The sequence below is a fragment of the Amphiprion ocellaris genome, chromosome 7, assembly GCF_022539595.1.
Source record: "Amphiprion ocellaris isolate individual 3 ecotype Okinawa chromosome 7, ASM2253959v1, whole genome shotgun sequence".
NCBI classification, from domain to species: Eukaryota; Metazoa; Chordata; class Actinopteri; family Pomacentridae; genus Amphiprion; species Amphiprion ocellaris.
The window spans coordinates 17,491,606-17,510,721 of NC_072772.1; the positions used below are offsets into that span (position 1 = coordinate 17,491,606).

The window sequence follows — 19,116 nt, forward strand, 5'->3', positions numbered from 1 at the left end:
TTTTTCAACTTTTCGGCTTCATTCTTAATTTTTAAATTATTGCTTTGTGTGTGTGCTTTCCCCAGCATGAATATAGGAAGAGACAAGATGAGAAGACAGTTTTTTTTTTTTACAAAAAATATGTCTGCTAGCATAAATTAATACCTAAAAAAGTAGTTTGACATATTGTGAGGTGTGCTTGTCTGCCTTCTAAATATGAAACTGGGGCCCGGATGGTTGGCTTAACTTAACATAAGACTAGAAACAGATGGAAACAGAGTAAGAGTAAAAAGCCTTAGTTTAACTTTTTCCTCCAAACAGGGAAGACACACCAAATGTGGTTATTTTCAACTTATTTTATTAGTATTAGCAGTTTGAGGAAAAGACAGAACATGGTTTGTGGTACATGTTGTGTACGTTCAGTGTCCTCAAAGGAGCCATTTGGACAAACAGCACAGCACAAACAAAGCAAAACAGAACTTGGTTATGACAGCTCTGTCCATTTGCAGTGGTCATACACAGAGCAAATTTTTGACATGAGAGACTGGGGTTTGCATCCACAGCCCCATGTGTGGTCAGGTTTAGGAAACAAAAAAACAACGCTGTTTGAATGTTAATGAAGGAAACACAAAGTGTCTCAGTCTTCAAGTCACCTAGCCAAGCATAAACACAATTTAAAGGTTTTCTGCTTTACATTCAGACAACCCTTCTTATAAATTACATTAAACAAACTGCAGACAGCGTCCTGCTATGTTTACACACAAGTGCTCACACTCCATAGATAGGCATGAACAAGCAGCCAGGGCATCGTCCACAACAGAGACCTGACATACACAAGGCTGAATGTGATTGACCTGCATTGTTAGATGATTTACCCAAAGTTACACTGTTATTATCACTTGAAACTTAATTTGAAACCATCGATTACATTTGACTATTAAGCGCTCGCACAGCCTCTCCTGTTTTCTCCCTCCATGAATCTAATGCCCAGACCTTAGGTTTCCCTGATTTTGATCACATTCCCATAAAGACTTTGCTAGATAAAACTTTTTTGTGATTTTTGTTCTGGGATCTGGTTGTTTGTTAAAGTTCACAACGTCTTCCAGATAATGTTAGCTCGTGTCACAGAGAAGCACTGAGGCAAGGCACTCGGGAGCAAGCAGAAATGTCACGCCTAAATGAAATTGTAGAACTGTAGACATCCTTTGGATTTTTCAAGCCTTTTAAACAGAAGTTAGTCCACAGGCTGTGAAGACAGCGAGGAAAAGTGTGATTTTTTTAAAAGTATTGTTACAATTTGTCCAGACATTGACATTTAAAAAGAAGTGATTAATAGCTGGAAAATGCTTCACATTCTTACACACCATACCTTTAATCATTGAAATTAGGTATTTAATGCCAGGCCTGGATATCAGTGAGAAATAACATTTTGTTGTTACATTCAGTACCTCCATTTCCAAACATATTTGGAGTTTCAAGCTACTGACAGATAAGAGTACTTCCTGTAAGATAAGATTAATCTGAAAGGTTTAAAGAGTGATGAGGGAGAAGGTACTCAAGCACTGAATCAGAAGAACAAAATGCAAAAACTCTAACAGTAATAGGTTTTCTCATTAATTATCACACTTAGAAGGAAGTCACTCCGACTGACTTCACTGTTGCTTGTTTAAGACTCGCAAATATTTGTTATGGTAATTTCTTGTCATTTGAATTATAATAATTTCAAAATAAAGATGATGTCTATAAAAGAAAATATAAAGAGGATAAAGCCTTATATCTGTAGAGAGAACAAACTCTGCCAATAATATTGTGTTAAGAATAGTAATGAACTCTCACACTAATGAACACTATCCTGTTTTATTGTGTTCAGGTGGATGTGTATGACGAGGGCTCATACACCTGCTCCATACAGACTAAGCAGCAGCCCAAGACCTCACAGGTCTACCTCATTGTACAAGGTAAGCTGCAGACACCGGTTCCAAGGCTAAATGTATGTTGCACCCCTTACCCATACCACCTGGAAAGATCTAATCTTTGAAACTGGGTAAAAAAGCCTATGCTAGATAGACACCCTCTGCCATTTATCAGCCACAAAATTACCATTATCATTGTTTTGCACTCTTTTAATTATCTTTCAAATGTCTCAGGACTCAGAGACATCATTGTCCAACAGAACACGAGCGGCAGACATCAGTGTCACCACTCTCCATTATTGAATGTGGAAATGTGTCCCTCCAAGGTACCTGCAAGGAAGAATTACATGAATATGTATTGTGAGAATACAAAGCTATATGTCATAAATTCCTGCCCACAGCAACACAATTTCTTGTTCCAGTTCAAATGAGTCCTAATTGCACTTGAAAAGCCTTCAGCAGTCGTTTTTCATTTCAAAGAACAGGAAGTTATTTCTCCTGAATGGAGTCGGCAGGAAAGATGAGAGTGAGGCATGATCCGGAGAGTGAGAGAATATATTTCAGGAGTTGATCCAATGCCTGCAGGCTGGAAATTTTGTTTTTTTTTTTTCCCACAAAACTTGTTTTTTCCCCAAAAAGTCATTCAAAAGTTATCCTCCGGGTATTAAGGTTGTAGCTCCTGAGACTGAGGAGGAAACAGTTCTGTAATATCATCAACTTCTTTTACCTGAGAGGACGAAAAAAAAAAAAAAAAAAGAATATGCATAACAGCCACAATCAACTGCCCCCACCTCCGCATCACCCTTGTTTGTGTAATTCTGCATGTTGTTCCCTGTAGATGCAGGGAAATGAAATCTGCTGACAGTCAGCCTCAACATCTAATTTCACAGCAAATTTTAAAGGAGTGTTTTAAGAACTGACTACTTATCTGAACACTGAATATCTTAGCGCAATTATGTGGCTGACACACAGCAGTATCGCCAAGTTGCTGTGGTGTCTCGAACAAATAAATAAGTAGATGTGCCAATATTTTCCAAAATTAAACAGGGACAAAGTTGAAATGACTTTTCGGTGTTACAGAAGAAGGATTAACAGTCAGTGCAAACACTGAATCCAGAAAGCTAATGACTACAGCCAAGCCAGAAATTTTAGTGTAGTTATCCACAGCAATTATAATTTTAACATCCAACTAAATTATTCTGCTATCACTTTATCAATAAATAAGGACTTGTGTCTCCGCAAGACTCTTGCCCATGCTTGAATATTTAGTAGACTCCACTGCTGTAATGGTGTCTTTATAGGTCTCTCTTCACAAGTCTGTCAGACAGCTTATTCAAATAGAGTCCTGTGAAAATAAGAGACCCTCATCACTCCAGCTCTGAAATCTTTGCACTGCATTCCCGTATGTCACAATGTTTAATGCGTCACATACTCGAACATTTCAAAACAACTCTCTTCTACCAAGGCCTAAAGCTCAAGTTATTTCTCATTTTTAAGTCTATGCTATTTTATTCATTTTAATCTTTGATATTTCTTTTCTAGTTCATCACATTCTTTTAAAGAAAGTGTGTCTGTTTAAATACTTCTGACTGCCTTGTTTTTGAAAGGTGCTCTCAACATTAACTTGTCTTTCTTAACTTGAGCGGAGAATGTGCTTATTGACTTTCTTGCAGAGCGATAGATGAAATGATTTATGCCAATCTCATGCCTTTAAGTTAAATATCTCTCTGAAGCTGGCAGCTTGTCACTTTAGTTTAGCTTAGCATATAGCCACAACTTGATGATTTAGATTTGGATTACAAGGCAAATAATTTGAGAGTTTTCAAGATGCTGGTGGACGGGTTTAGTTACCTTTAAACAGAGCAAAGCTTCATGAGAGAAGCATCAATCCTCTCAGTTGGACAGAAAAAAAGAAAAATCAAAGGATGTTCTTCCACAATTTTAAAGGAGTAAGCTATAGTCTACTGTGCCCTATTTGTGTGTACGTGTACTGCAACATTGTGGCTCTTTAATATTTGTCACATCCTTTCTCTATCTCTAAAGTTTCTTATCTATTAACTATAAATTATGTCTCATTAGGAGAAACATGACCGACAAATGTTCTTGGCACTAGCAGCCTCATTAAACGTTTAATTCTGGTCTTCTGACTTGTCTGTGTTATAGCAATTGAACACCTTTTAGAACTGTCGGAATACTGGGCCCTTGTAATTATTTTTTTAAATCTGTGACATATTTCTGATTTGCGTTCTCCTGGGACAATGAAAGGATAAAAAAACACTGAGCTGTGCAACAAGGCCAAAGAAGAGAGTTCATTATCCATCAAAATGCCATTGCCAAGTCTCTGTAGTCTTGTTTTTCAGACCCAGTCAGTTGACAGAAATTGCTCTTAAGCTGTCAGAAATAGGCTCCCTTACAGACATGTGCAATATCTGAGGTCCCAAAACCTTGATCGCCTATAGAGTGCTTGTTTGTTTGCATGAATGTGGAGGCGTGTGTTTTTATATGCTTTGCTTTCAGCTATAGAAATGCCTCAACCGTCATCTCTCTAGTGTCCAGAAAAAAAAACAAAGAAAGATGACATAAAGTTCTGTATATGCACGGTGACATGATCTAATGTTGCAGCTCAAAGCATTTCGACAAAGCCGATTGTCTCATCAATCTGAGTGTGTTTTTGTTTTAAATGGCCTTTCCATTTTGAACCCACTGACTGTTTGATGGGAAACCGAAGACCAGATAAATACTACAGGCTGTCAGTGGAGGAAATGCTCCACAATATAATTCCACCACACGCTACTGGAGGACTTCTCATCCTGCTATGAACTGAAGATATCGTCCATTAATAGCAATTTTAAAGGTCAATATGTGAATTGATGCTGCTCTTCTGGGATCTATGGCAGCAAATTGCCTCTCCTTCCCAGAATCCATTGTGTCCGATTATTCAGTGCTTGATCATTGGAATGTCCTGCGTCTGCTTCCAGAGTTTCTGATGGTGGCCTCGTTTATCACAGCTAATGCGACAGTTATAGCCAAACATTGATTCTGTTGCTTTCTTTCCCTGCTATTTGGTCCTTTGCTCTGCCTCCCTAAGTTCCATTCAATAGTTGCTGCCATTGTTATGCTCATCTGTTGTGGTTCCCTGCTATGTGGGTGTAATCTTCTCCTTTACATTCAGTTCAGCATCTTTCATCTAAATTGCGTTGCAGTGCTGAAGGCGTAAGTTTCTGGCAATTACTGCCAATGTGTTAGTGTGAACAAACACTGGGACTTGTTATTTACTTTAAATCTTGGTCAGATATTGAATACAGATGTGAGAGAACAAGGGGAGGCGAAATACAGATTGGGTAACAAGAGTACATAAGTTAAATCCTGCTTCATGAACAGCCCAACCACGTATTTAAACTTCAGCTTCTGCTTTGGTCCAGTTTGATGCACCCTACTTCAGCTTAAGTCTTTTCCTCAGAGACGATAAGATGTGTCTTTGTGTGTGGTACCACTATATCATCACATGCAGCAGCATTAAACCAACCCCCGCAAAACCCAATCAACTCTGTAGGATAATAATTCACCCTGCCTTCATCTTTTAATGGGGATGAAAATGTTCCAAGCATCAAACATTGCCCCTGGTTACGGACCCAAGAGCGGGTTCACATAACCAAAGCCGACAATTTTCTGCTAGCAGGGACAGGGACGTAATTGGAAAACAAATGATCAGACAAAGTAAATTTGCGGTGGATGAAAAAGTGGCGGACTCGCAGGGCTCAGACGAGTGGTAGCGAGCAGCAGGGTCACTGCACACGACGAGAATCTCAATACAATGGCAGGATTTTCACCCAATCCAATTTGATTTTTATGAAACACCGACACTGGAATCTAGCTGATTGTCAAGCCTAGGCTATTGTTGTGATGATTTGAAGGTTAGACTTTGATGTGTGCCGTGGCCATTAAGAGATGAATAAATGTGTGGGAATACAAGTAAGAGTGTGTATATGTGTGGGTGCAAACCTACATTTAATAATGTTTTTAAATGGTGAATTCAGAATGTTGAGCAAAGTTATTCTTGAGTGAATCAGTTAACCTATTTTGCTTTGGTCATTGTGTATAGAAAGATTTCATAAAATATACACACTGGACAGATTTTGAACTTGAACCAAATATCATCTTTTCATTTCTAAGACTAATAGAATATGCAACCTTTAAGACAGTGCCCAATGTTGCACGTCTGAGATTGCAATACCAGCTGTGGGGTCACTATTCTCTGATGTTTGGCTCCTTTAATCCTGAAACATCTCTGGATGGTGGAGCACCAGTCTGGGACTTCTCACTCTTCCTCCCCACAGCTGGATTTTGGTGCTTAGTAGCTCATTCACTAAATGTGCTGCACGGAGATTGCATAAGGTTCAAGCTAAATATTCCACCATTTGATCAAGAAGGAAAAAGTAACTCTGTAGACACTGTGTCTGACAGCAGTCCCAGTGAGGGAGGAACAGTCTGTGCTTTCAAGCTGATATCCACGGCGTTAAATCCTGTCGGCTTCACATATAAACTGCTTGGCTGTCATTAACGATACTGTTCCACGTCTGAAAGACAGATGGCACAAGTACATTTCTAAGAATGTAAAAGAAAAATATTTGGCACATTAAAAAGTTTAATAGCCTCTTCCTTTATAACCACTGTCACCCTGAATGAGCTAAAGCTCTGTTGAACTTCATTTACCTCGAACTAATGGAACCTGCCTGGATAGAATTTTACTTTCTCACCATTTCCGCGTGTATTGTTAAATATTATTCAACCAGGCCAGTCACTTTCTTATTTACACAATGCCAAGCAGTTCTCAAATTATGGGATGTAACCGACACTATTGAACAACTAACACTGTGACAAAGAGCAGCAGGCAGTGAGACAAAATAAGATGAAAGCAAGTGAATGACACAGTGGTGAGCTGGACACAACACACAAGCTTTGCAAATTGTGCAAGAAAAAATAAGACCAAAACCTAAACTCTTCATTTTGTATTGCATTGCTCAGTGTTATTGAACACTGCAGTTCATATATCAATCTGTGGGTGTGATGCAGCAGCAGCATCAGGAAATGTAACAACATAAAATCACATCTGCCGAACCTGATTGGTTAACATTTTACTGCATTCGGATGAAGACAAACATCCTCTGAGAAAAATAATCCTGGCTGAATCGAGCACTTCATGCAATTTATTTTTTCTTGTCCCCGAGTGTAGTTGATTATTGTCTTACTTTGTCATGACATTCAAAAGCACAAGTGGAAATGATGAAGACAATTTAGTGGTCATGGACTACATTCTGTGAACAATTACAGTATTCTGTCCATATCATTGTTTCTGTGCAAATTTTCCACTGTCAGACTCCCACTCTAAATCATAGAAACCTGAATCCTTATTGGAATTTCATCATTTTCTGGTGAAATATATTTGTGTAATGAGGTAGACTGTTGTCTAACACAATTAAAACCTTTTTTAAAGTGAGCACTTCTATGATTAGGCTTCATTCCCTATGGTAAAATGTGCTGAAAAAGGATGTAACTGATACTGAAATGTCCAAATAAAATAGCTAAACTACTGAGCAGAGCCCAGCAGAACAATCAAATATGTGTTGTGACTGATTAATGATGTCGCAAAAATACACATAGAGAAGAAAACGTGCAAATTAACTGCAAACAGACTTGAGTTTAGCTGGAGCCCATTGCACTCCAGCAGTACCACGTTATTATAGAACTGCAACCTACCTCAAGTGACCCAGAGTACAAAGTGCTCAGAGACATGGCCTTGGGCTTTTTGTCGTGTTCCTCAAGCCTTCTCTGAGCAGTTTTTGAGTCGTGGAGAGGACCATCATCCTCCTAGACGATTCTGCTGCTGTCAAAGAGTGCTGTGCTTTATCTGCAGTGATGTTTAATAGTACGTCAAAGTAACATCCACATAAATGTCGGGGTACAAGGCTTTCCAGAAAAACATTGTATTGTAATGAGATGATCAATGTCATCCACTTCGCCTGTCGGTTTTAATGTTGTTGCTGATCGGTGCATAAACCCCTGAGAAAAACCAAAGTCATTCCTGCTCTGTTTAATGCTCACGTCTGAGGTTCAATAACATTTTGGATTGATTGAGGGTATTGTGTTTGTTCAACAATAAAATTAAACCTGAGTAATACAGTTTGCATGATAATTCTACAGTGTGATATGACTGCAGTTCTCTAGCCTTCAGAGCATTGTCAGTACAGTACATCATAAGGTATGTTTTTGCCATTTCTTCACTCTTCATAGCACATTTACTAATCCAGTGCAATATTTCAGTCTGTTGTATGGACTGGATCAGAATTTTGTCAAGACATCTATTGTTCAGAGACAATGTAGACATCTAAGTGCGATACTTTGATTTATGACCAGATAAATGTAAAATTAGTAGGATTATCTCAGCTGCTCCTTGTGTCCAGTACTAATCAGCAATTTCAATGTAAGATGTAGAACATGGTACTGTCACTGTGAACAGTTAACATGCTGTTGTTAGTAAGTGCAGCCTTAGTAAGCTGCTAAAGTGGCTTTGAACCCTGTTAAAATCTCACTTCTACATTATTTTGAGAATATAGGGAGGGATGCTTCAAATTAAATTTAATGAGGAGGGGCAGTAAAATATAAGTAATGGTGGGGTGGGCCTCCAATAGAAACATAAACCCAAATATAGCCTAAATCCCCACCCCAATAATTTTCATGTAATCCTTTATACAACCACAGCAGTAGTGTTTCAGCAAATTCAGCAAATTTCAATATGCTATGCAAATGTGTTTCATAAAATGCAGAGACTAGGGAGTGATTCATTCATCTCATGAGGTCCTCTTGTAATACTCGTTCCACAGGAGTGGAACTTTTTGTCCATTTAGCCCTCACTATAGCTGACAATCTGCCACCAGACTGCTGACCCCAATCAGAAATGTTACATCTTGTTGAACTCTGATTTCCACTAGTGTATCCAGCATCCACTGTTCATTTGACGTGGCTGTTTCAGTGCTTAGGAAAATAATAGCAACCACAGCCAGCCTTCCGTGTGCAGTGTTTCAAATCATCGGTCTAATCACTAGCCATGAGTAAATCGAAAGTCATTCTGTTGATTTGTGCATCCCCAAATTAAATGAGCCATAACAGCTGGATGGATTTGGACATGCGCTCTCCGGCTGTTAGAGATTACACCACGGATGCATGTGTGTCCATGTGAATGCACAGACGTCTTCGTTGTTTGCCGCGTTCCTTGAGGCTTGTCAATGTTATTGATCCTGCGTTGGTCTTCAAATACAGTAGGTTGCTTTCTTAGTTCCTTTCCTTTACTTTTTTCCTTCACTTCTTTTTCACTCCAGTGATGACAGTGCTTAATCAGCTGATTCAAATCAGCATTGATCCGATAGTGTTGTTTTTGAGGGAAAGTCAGCAATTCTGCATTTGCCTTGACCTTTATGGAATGATTTAGGCCATTAATATAAATATTGTAGTTCTTCTGATCTCAACCTGTCATTTTTTTTTCTTGTTTTTGCTTTTCTTCTGCTTGAGAAAATAAATGCAGCGCAATAAAACAACAAATTATATTTCCTAGACTGTATATTGTTGCTTATTTCTCAACTCAACATCGTAACTCTTTTTTTGTTTGATTTATGACCAAGTCTAGTCTGTCTAGGCAATCTGGATTAGGTTCTAAATCTACAAGTTAGCACTTAAACCTTCTTTGTGAGCAGCTTTCCCTCCAAGACAGATGGCATTATCCATTCATAAATGTCACAGGAACAGAATGACTATAAAGTAGGAGACAAATGAATAGTCCCATCAGCAGCTGTTCCCTGGCTGTTGTGACCCCATTTCAATATGTTGTGTCCATTGAGAAGTGCCGCATGTTAATGTACTGCAGACACTTGCTCTGGTGCATGGAGACTTGACAGAAGTAATTTAACAACAGGATGTTGTGTGTGTTGTGTTGGTCCCAGCATGAAATCAGACAAAACAATCACATCATGGTGCAATGTTATAGTTTCTTATTTATTCTGAAAAAGAACTCAAAGAAAAAAATGTTTTTTCCTCCTTTAAATGCTTTCCTCTTGAGCATGCAGGCTGCTTTAACCTTTACTTTGTATTTGGCAAGAGCTCTTCTGACTGTTTTTAACAGCCTTATTATTGACTCCAACTCAGCCACAGGAAACAACCTTTATCCCTACTAGGCATCGCTGTATTTCTGACTAAAAAATGCGAACCATCAAATACCTCCTCCTCCATCCTTATCCCTTCTTTCTTCCTTTCATTTCTTCTATCTTTGTATCACAATGCTGTGGTATTTAAAGAGCTAATCCTGCAGAAGTCTCCAAAGGCAGCCGTGTCACTCTAAAGAGCATCCTAGCAGGAGGGGACAGGCATGTGTGCCGACACATATCTGTGTCTCTGTGTTTGTGCATATCTTGTGCTCTACAGTCTGGGCAGGGAGGAGCACTGACCTTTTTACAATTATCATGGGACAATCAGAACCTTTCAGTGGTGCCTGTGAAGCCATCTACTCACTATCTACCTCTCCACCTCTTCCCATTTCGACTCCTCCCTCCTCTTTTCTTCTGCCCCCACACACCCCTCGCACTTGTGCATCTTGGACTACTTCCTTATCTGTGTTGTTGGCTAGGTGTTTCGTTACCTCCTCTCACACTAACCATAGGGTTATACAGACAGGAAGGGAGATAGAATGAGTGAGAAAGGCTGACAAATTGAAAAAGATGCAGTGGGTTAGAGTGGATTAGGCACTGTATGGCTTTCATTAATTCTAGATATCGGCAGTCTGTCTGGCTCTACTGCTACAGCACCATGATCACAACCACATACACATTATTGCTTGTACTGCCGCCAGCCATGGGGTTCAGACCAAATTCTTTCTGCTGGATGATTCCTCCTTACCTGTCTGGGAAAAAAAGCACATTAAGAAAGATTAATGTAGCTTCAACTCACTAAAGGCAAAAGAGCAAACACATCAACAAAATTTCTTCCTCACCAAGCTTTTAGCAGCTTCTCACAGAAAGCAGATCTATTGCATGTCAAGGGATTTCCAGCAAACAATTAGCACATGGATATTGGTGCTTAAAGCATCTAACACATTATAGATTATGTCCAATGTGCAACAGTGTGTAGCATACACCACGCATTATGCTACCCACGCTGCATTTTGCAGTGTAAACAAAGACAGTGGTGTGTTTGTAATAACAGAGCTCATCTGTGTCTCTCAGGTGGTTTGATCAGTATCTAGACTCTTGTTACAAGATCAGAGGATGCATGATATAGACAACATGTGTTGCACTTAGATTTAGCTGGACTGTTTGTTTTGAAGGCAGCTAAGGCAGCATAGAGTAGCTCTGTAAACAGTACAATCTGACATTTTTATCAATTAATGTATGGCTTCTAGTAGGACTACGGTTGTGGAAATAAACTAGCTAGCAAGGTGTGTCACATACACTCATGAACAGGAATATTTGATACATGGATACATGATTCCAAAATGTGTGTGGGTTTTTCTTTCTTGCACTGTGAATTACTTACTCTTTACACCCTTAGCTGCACACAATTTTGGTCTCCAAGGGTACACAGCTATTTTACTACTTTAAAAAGTTGTTAAAAGGCTAATATGTATGCAAAGACGTGAATATTTACACATCCAGCTGACACGGAGCAATGTTAGCATTCATCTGGTGTCACATTTCCAATGAAGTTTGTTTGTAGCATTTTTTTCATTAAAAACAATTGCTTGAGGCCCTAAATTATGCTTTAAGAATGATGAGTCTCATCTGATTTCGACATTATCAACCCATGAAATTGCATTTATTATGGCATTACATTATCATACATATGGACCCAATGGAATGTCCTCTACCTTCTGGTTGGCCAGAAGGCAAGTTTTTATGTATTCTGACATTGATAAACAGAAAGTTAACCTTAATCAGGTTGTTTTGGTGCCTAAACGTAACCAAACACCAGTTGATAAAGCTAATGAACACCAAGTGAAAGCAAAAATGAAAATGAGACTTCAAAAAAATAAGTCTGTAGTAAAGGTCCAAGATAGGGCTGTGCATTAAATGAAGTGCTAATAGTCTACTGTGCCTACTAGAAGATAGAGGAGAGTCGTTTACTGGTCCATGTGTGTGGCAACTTTGTGCAATGATAACGGCATGATAACACGACAGTGACTCAAAATAGCAAAGGTGAAGGCAATAAAAAGCAAAAGCAGAAGACAAGAAGCTTTAAAACTCTGTGTAGACCTTAGAGAGTTGGCTGATAATTTCCCATGAGTTCATCATCACTACAGATAGTAGTGAAGTAAAGACTAACATGGAAGGTTACACTGGAGCTGGTTTGAAGCCCAGAGTGGCAGCTTATGTTTGACGCTATCTTTTTCTTTTTGAACCAAGACCTCACCAATGAGGAGTTGGACTGTTGCCTGAAAACACTCACAAGCCAACTAGGAACACTGACCTGACCAGCACAAACATTGGCTAACTTGAGCTACTTCAGCCGTATTGTACTAAGAAATTAAGTATCATAATCTGGTAGAAACTTCTTACCTCAGTATTGTGTGACAGCATCTCATGAGAGTCTTTTTAGTGAATCTTCTTAATCACAAACACTGAAACTAGTACCGCAACTTTTTCTGTAGAAAATCACTATTTATCTCTTTAATCACTCTTTATTTTTTAACAAAACCTCCAAAGTGAGAGCCAGGGAGAGTTCAGAAGCCGGAAAGAGCAACAGACAAACTGTCAATCACAGCCATCAGTCAACAACCACATGGCAAACATCAAAACCTTTTATACAGTTCACACACAGCCTTCAAGTCTTATTAGCTGGGCAGTAATTTCCAAAATGCCCACCAGTGTACTTATTACAGGGTTTGAACTGAATCATTGAGGGCTTACTGAGACAAAAAACATGACTGACCTTGAGAGAAATATAGTGTTTTTTTTGTTTGTTTTTTCATATAGGACAATTCAGGCCAGTGGTTTTTGTGATGCAGCACTTTAGGCTTTGTCCACACTGGCTTCAGCATCTGGTTGTGGTAGTTGCAGCTTGATCGCCACGGGCAACCACTCGCACATTGTTCATTGTCTTTTGATCTGTTGCTCCAAAACTTTTGAAAGCACTCCTACACATTTGGAGCATGCATCTCTGAAAACATTTGTGCCACCTTATTTTTAACCTGTAAACATTGCTGGCATAAATAGGAAATCGGACTCCACTGAGTGAACTCTGGAAAAGCCCACAGTAAACCCTACAGAAGTAGAAACAGCAGACAGACGACAATGGCACACATCCATATACACCCTAGCCCCTTGGAGACAAGATTACAACTAGTTGTCACATTGGTCATTATTCCATGTAGCGGCACAGCTGGATGAAGCAGAAGAAAGAGGCAGAGAGAGAGACTGAGAAAAGGCAGCCACACACATTTTTCATTGCCTTTGAACCTTCATAATGAAACTGACTCCTTGAAGTTTTAATGAAAGCAACAATTTACCATTCCCTTTTTCTCCTTGGGCTGCGGAGGCTTATGCTGCTTCGACTGAATCTCTAAAAAATAATAAAAATAAATAAATAAATAAAACTGCAGTCTCCTTTAATCTTCTTTATGCTGGCTACGAGAGGTGCTCTCATGCATTTAAATGGGGCCATCCCATGGACACACATGACAGCAGGGGTATTGACAGGGGCTGCAGGTGAGCCAGCGGCGCCATATTTCACCGACTAACCAGGCGAGTGAGTGGCCATCGGTTCTGACCAGCGTCTCTCCCCGGTCTTATCTCTGACATAGAGGGCTGCTATTTCTTTTCTATTGCCTCCGCTCCCCCGACACATCCCCATTACTTGTATAGAACCTGCCAGTATCCTTTCCCTCCATCGTTTTCCATCCTCTGCGTGACCTGGGCCTGTCAAATAGACGGACAGCCCTTTGGCACGGTGCTCCTTGCGCTTGCGAATCACTCTGCAAGTGAGATTGAGCAGCACAGTTAAACCTGACCTCACTTGCTTTCTCTGAGGGGAAACGACGAGGTTACGTGTGTGTGTGTGTGTGTGTGTGTGGAGGTTGTTGTGTTACTGTGCCTCTTGTGTGTCACAACATGCAGCACTGCTCCTGTACAGGTAAATATATGGACTTGTGAGTGCCTTTTTTAGAATTTCACCTCTGTATGATGCAGCTGTGTGCGTTTTAATATTTCACTGTGCTGTGACTAAACAGAATGCTGTCACCTTTTCTGCACAGACTGCCCTGCATTACTCTGGGTCACTTAGCTGTCTGTGTGTGTATTTTTGTGTGAACTTTTTGCCACTCAGACCTGCTGCCGTTCAGGTCAGGCCTTGATACCACTTCTACCACCATGGGCTGAGGGAGAGTAGAACTGAATATATGTATTGATTCCGCTGTTGAAAAGATTATACTAAATATTAGGAGAAGTGACCCATTTTGAATATGTGACACCTGTAGATCGCTGCTGTGGTCTATTAACTACAAAGCATTTGAACCATGCAGGCCCATAAGGTGGAGAAAACAGCATGAGAACAAATTGTCTTTGTGTGCACTTGGTGTGTGTTAGCGGTACAAGCCGACGCTTCAGATATCTGTTTCCAGAGGCCTCCTGATGGCTCGGTTGTATCAAACCCAGCACTGTTCAGGCCCATGTGGATGCAAACTACTTCCTTATCTTTCTTCTACTTCTCTCTGCTGTCAACAGTCAGAAAAATCTCTTGCCTTCATCAGTGTGAGCATGGACCGTACATTCTCTTTCCATCCATGCTAGCGGTGTGGCTCAAGGGATTGGTAGTGTTGGTTTGTTGGTCCGTGTGCAGAGCTGGCAACATGCGAGCACAAAAACCAGAGTCAAAAATTTATAAATAAACAGGCAAGGGTTGCCTGGAAAGTTATGCCATGCTCAGAATACAAGATTTCAAAAATGTTCCTCTGACCGAAAGAGCATCAGAGACGAGCAGAGATTTGACCACAAACTTGGGTATTTGACTTCTTCCTCACATTCAACAGTATATGTATTTTTTAAAAATACAATTTTTCTCCTTTCCTCCACACAAGCACTATTTCAAAAGTATCCAGTCCTAATGAAAACAAACACAATTGAAGAGTTGTCAAGAGCGCACCGAATAAACAGGCTGGGATATAAGCCAAACTGTGAAGTGGCCAATGAGAAGCCAGAGAAAAATGGTGCAATCAGCAAGGGGGTAGATATATGTGTGGCCTGATTCTAACAAGCCTGCTCCTCATTATAGTGGAAGAGTGACTGAACATGTATCTGCAAACATGTAAAAAGTCCTGTTAGTTAGGATAGGACCAACACTATTGTGGACATATCCACTATTGCTCAGAATTGCCTCATGTAAACAAAGGAGATAATGGCACACTGTCAACACCTCACCACTGTAACACTGAATACCTTCAGGAGTTTTTAAAAAGTTTGTTTGCAGTGAATGAATTGCTACAAACTAACTAAGACTCACTGAAAAGTCCATCCATTATCTATACACCAGTTAATCCTCATTTGGGTCGTGGGGGGCTGGAGTCTATCCCAGCTGAATTAGGGCAAAGGTAGGAGACGCCCTAGACAGGTCACCAGTCTATAACAGGGCTACATATACAGACTAACAATCACACTCACATTCACACCTACAGACAATTTAGAGTTACCAATTAACCTCAGCATACTTTTGGACTGTGGGAGGAAAACTGAGTACCCAGAGAAAACCCACACATGCACAGGGAGAACATGCAAACTCCATGCAGAAAGATCCCAGGAAGGCCGGGACGCAAACCGGGGATCTTGGCGCTGCAAGGCGAAAATGCTAACCACCGAGCCACTGTGCAGCCCTCACTAAAAAGTGATGTTTTTAAATTACCGGTGTACATGTGGACATGGCTTTTTTTTCTCAAAGTTTGTCTGAGTAGGAAAATCCCAGGTAAAAGCTTACAGTCTGAACTTGTCTTGAGATAAATCGGGGCTGATAAGGGATTGGACACCTGGTGAAGGGGTGGGTGTGGAGAGTCAGATGACTGGAGAATGTGGAAACACGGGGATAACTGCAAGACGGGGTCAGAAGTAACAGAAGAGGTGGTGAAGCTCAGCTGTAATTTGTACTTAAAACACCACTGTCGCTAAGTACGGCCCCATAAAGCTGCAATCATACACTCAAAGTCATCCTTAGTGCTCAATTTGAACTGAGGAAGACAATGCAGGAGAGAATTTCAAAACCACTGTTCATGTCAGCATTTCAAAGACACTTGGAATTCATTGGCTGACATGACATGTGCGTTGCAAGGATTACATCCTCATGCACATCCTCAGTGTTTTCTAGTGAGTGTACTTGGCTGCTACATCTCCCAGTGCCCACTGCTCCACCAGATGTCTGGCATGTTGTTTAGTTGGACCATATGGTAGCCAGCGCTGATGCAGTGCTTTATAGACCAAGTCTTCTGTGTGGCAGGAGAGTGCTAAACACTTGCGATGGAGCATATGTCTTGTTGGATGTCTTTTTGATTGAGGGCTGTTTTTAAAAAATGCAGAGGTAGGGACAAATTAAGGGGATTGAAAACCGATGCAAGCTAAAGAAGCTTTGTCTCACCTGACTGTCTTTTGTATTTAATAAACACACGTGTGACGACATTTAATGTAAATTTCTAAAAGCCAACTTAAAAACTCTCCTGATATCACTTCGTTAGTTTTAAGTTTTGCTCTGGAAGCAGACACACACACATGCGCTGTAATTGAAGTGAGGCCCTCAGAGAAACTAAAAATACTTCTCACTAATGAGAAAAAAATCTGCTTATTTATGGAGGGAAAATATTTATGACTGTACATTACAATATGCTGCTCTCTAATGCATAGAGTTTCACAGCTACAGTAGCTGAGTGCTGTCAAGTGCGTGCCTCTTCCCCAGCACTTTGATGCCGCAGCTACAGATTTGATGGGAAATATTTTTCCCAGCGAAGGTCTTTGAGAGTTGGCATAGGTCGGCTGCTGTAGTGGCCACTGTGGTAAATAACATATGGGCTTGTTATCCCCCCTCAGAGCTAGAAAGCACTCAATTCCAGCAACTTGCTCATTAGACTGCAGCTCAAGGCAAAGCATGGGAACGGAGAGTGGGAAAGAAACAATTAGGAGAGGAGACAGGGAAAAAAGTGACAGTGATGAGGTAAGAGATGAGGAGATGGAATGGCTGGAGACAAAGAGAATAGAAGACAGTAGATGTAGAATAGAAATTAAAATTTGTGACCAAATGTGCGTGTTTGCCTGAAAGTGGAAACGAGTTAATATGAGAAGAGGCTGAAAGGCGGCAACAGTGATACCCACAGAGACATAGGAGGGAAAGTGCGATGGCGAGCACATCATCCGCTTGCATCCACCGGTACAGCAGCTACAGCAAGAGCAGCTGTGAGCCCAGTCAGTAGCTTTGCCTGTGTTTGTGTGTTTGGAGCTCTGAGGGGTGGTCTCCAGCTGAGTGTGTCACATGCTCTACACTCCACCAGCTGTTCACAGCTCTTCACACAGCGAGGAACGACAAGCTGGTTGAAAGTCTACAGATCTGGAACCCAATCAATACTAACACAATAGCAGTGCTTCGTTTTCACATTTCTCTTCCAGTGACACACTCTGCAAGTTGTGCAAATGCTGTCTGCTATGGAGTTTCCTGATCAATGCTCTCGGACTTGTTTTAGTGCAGAGACAGCTTTTCAAGTCCAATAGCTCTTCTGAATCAATCATCCGTGATGTTTTCTTCTGTTTTGTTTTTTTTTTTGTTTTGTCCAGACAGCTGTTTGTTACCTCAGTTTTGAGAGAATATATTTTTTGATAATTAATGGCTAAGTATTCCAGCATTTTTTGCAATAATGTGATCGTTTGAATTTTATATTGCTTCAGTTGAAAACAAATGAGAGTACTTTCAAAAGTTCTCAGCCTCACCCAGAAACAAGTGGGGCCAAACTCTGTACTAGACAGCCTTATATTACTGTCAACAAAAACTCAAATATTTGAAGCAATCATAGAAAAACAGAGAGGAAAGCTTGGAGCTGGCTGCTGTTTCTCCAGGACAATCTGTCCGTCCACACGGCTCAGGTGGCAGAAGCAGCCAAATGTGGCTTTGAGCTGTTGCACCATGAACCTCCCTCACCCAACCTGGCATTGTCTGACTTCTATCTGCTTCCCAGTCCTTGTGTGATAGCCATTTTCAGAGTGATGATAAAGTCATGCATGCTGTTGAGGCTCAAGATGTAGTCCTCTGTTAAGGGATAGCGAAACTTGAACATCTTTGGACCAAATGCATTGAAGTTAAAGAAGAGTATGATAAAAATAATGCAATAAGTCTGTCTCCTGTGATGTGTTCTAGTGAGAGCTTTTAGAGCTGAGGAACATTCTTCTACTACACATTTTTTAGTGTAGACATGCACGTGGACAAACCACAAACCAAGCAGTCCTTCTCTGACTTGCTTCATGAGATAGTAGGAAAGGCTGACTGGATCAGCTCTGATTAGACTATTTTTTTCTCTGCCCTGCATCATTTTACCTTGCTGATGTGGTATTTACCAACAAGCGCTTCGTCTTCCTGACCGAGGAAGGAAAAGAACCAGCTCGTGAAATTTCTCGTGACAGCCTGGGCTAGACTTGTGCTGTGTTGTGAATGTGCTGTAGTGTAGTGCTCACACAGGCACTAAACCGTTAAAGTGCTTACCCTGTTGTGTGGATCCGGAGGAAGGAGTGCTGTAAGCTGGTTATTGCAGTATCACATTACAGAGAGCCATAGGTACGTTTATCCATAAAATGGACCATTTGATTCCCAGCTTACAGGTCCTGTTCAGTTCACCGGTACATGACCGGAGGCTGGAAGGTGACTGTCTTTATAGGGTCTGTGTGAAAAGTAATGTGACATAAAATGAAAGCTACACTGATATGGCTATCCGAGAACATCTTACTTCTGTAATTGTGTCTCTTTAAAACAAATCAGGGATAGATAGAGGGCAATAACACATAAAATTAAAAGGTGAGATAAATTTTATATTATGTAAAATATAGTGCTGTCCAAATGTTTTTCTTGGAGTTTTGTTATAAATGCACGGAGAAGATTGTTATGACTGCTCTGGCAACAAGCAAAGAAATGACAGCATATTAGTCAATGTTTTTATTATGTTTTGGCTTGT

General features: G+C 40.4%; 1 protein-coding gene across 3 annotated transcripts in view; it reads left to right on the forward strand.

Moving 5' to 3' along the window:
- The window catches only part of lsamp (limbic system associated membrane protein), a 533,378-nt gene that overhangs the window by 461,404 nt on the left and 52,858 nt on the right, over window positions 1–19,116 (forward strand). For all 3 annotated transcript variants that reach the window (XM_023266027.3, XM_023266026.3, XM_055012113.1), the window contains one exon: window positions 1,850–1,937. In XM_023266027.3, coding sequence (XP_023121795.1) covers window positions 1,850–1,937 — 88 coding nt within the window. The remainder of the gene's footprint in view (window positions 1–1,849; window positions 1,938–19,116) is intronic.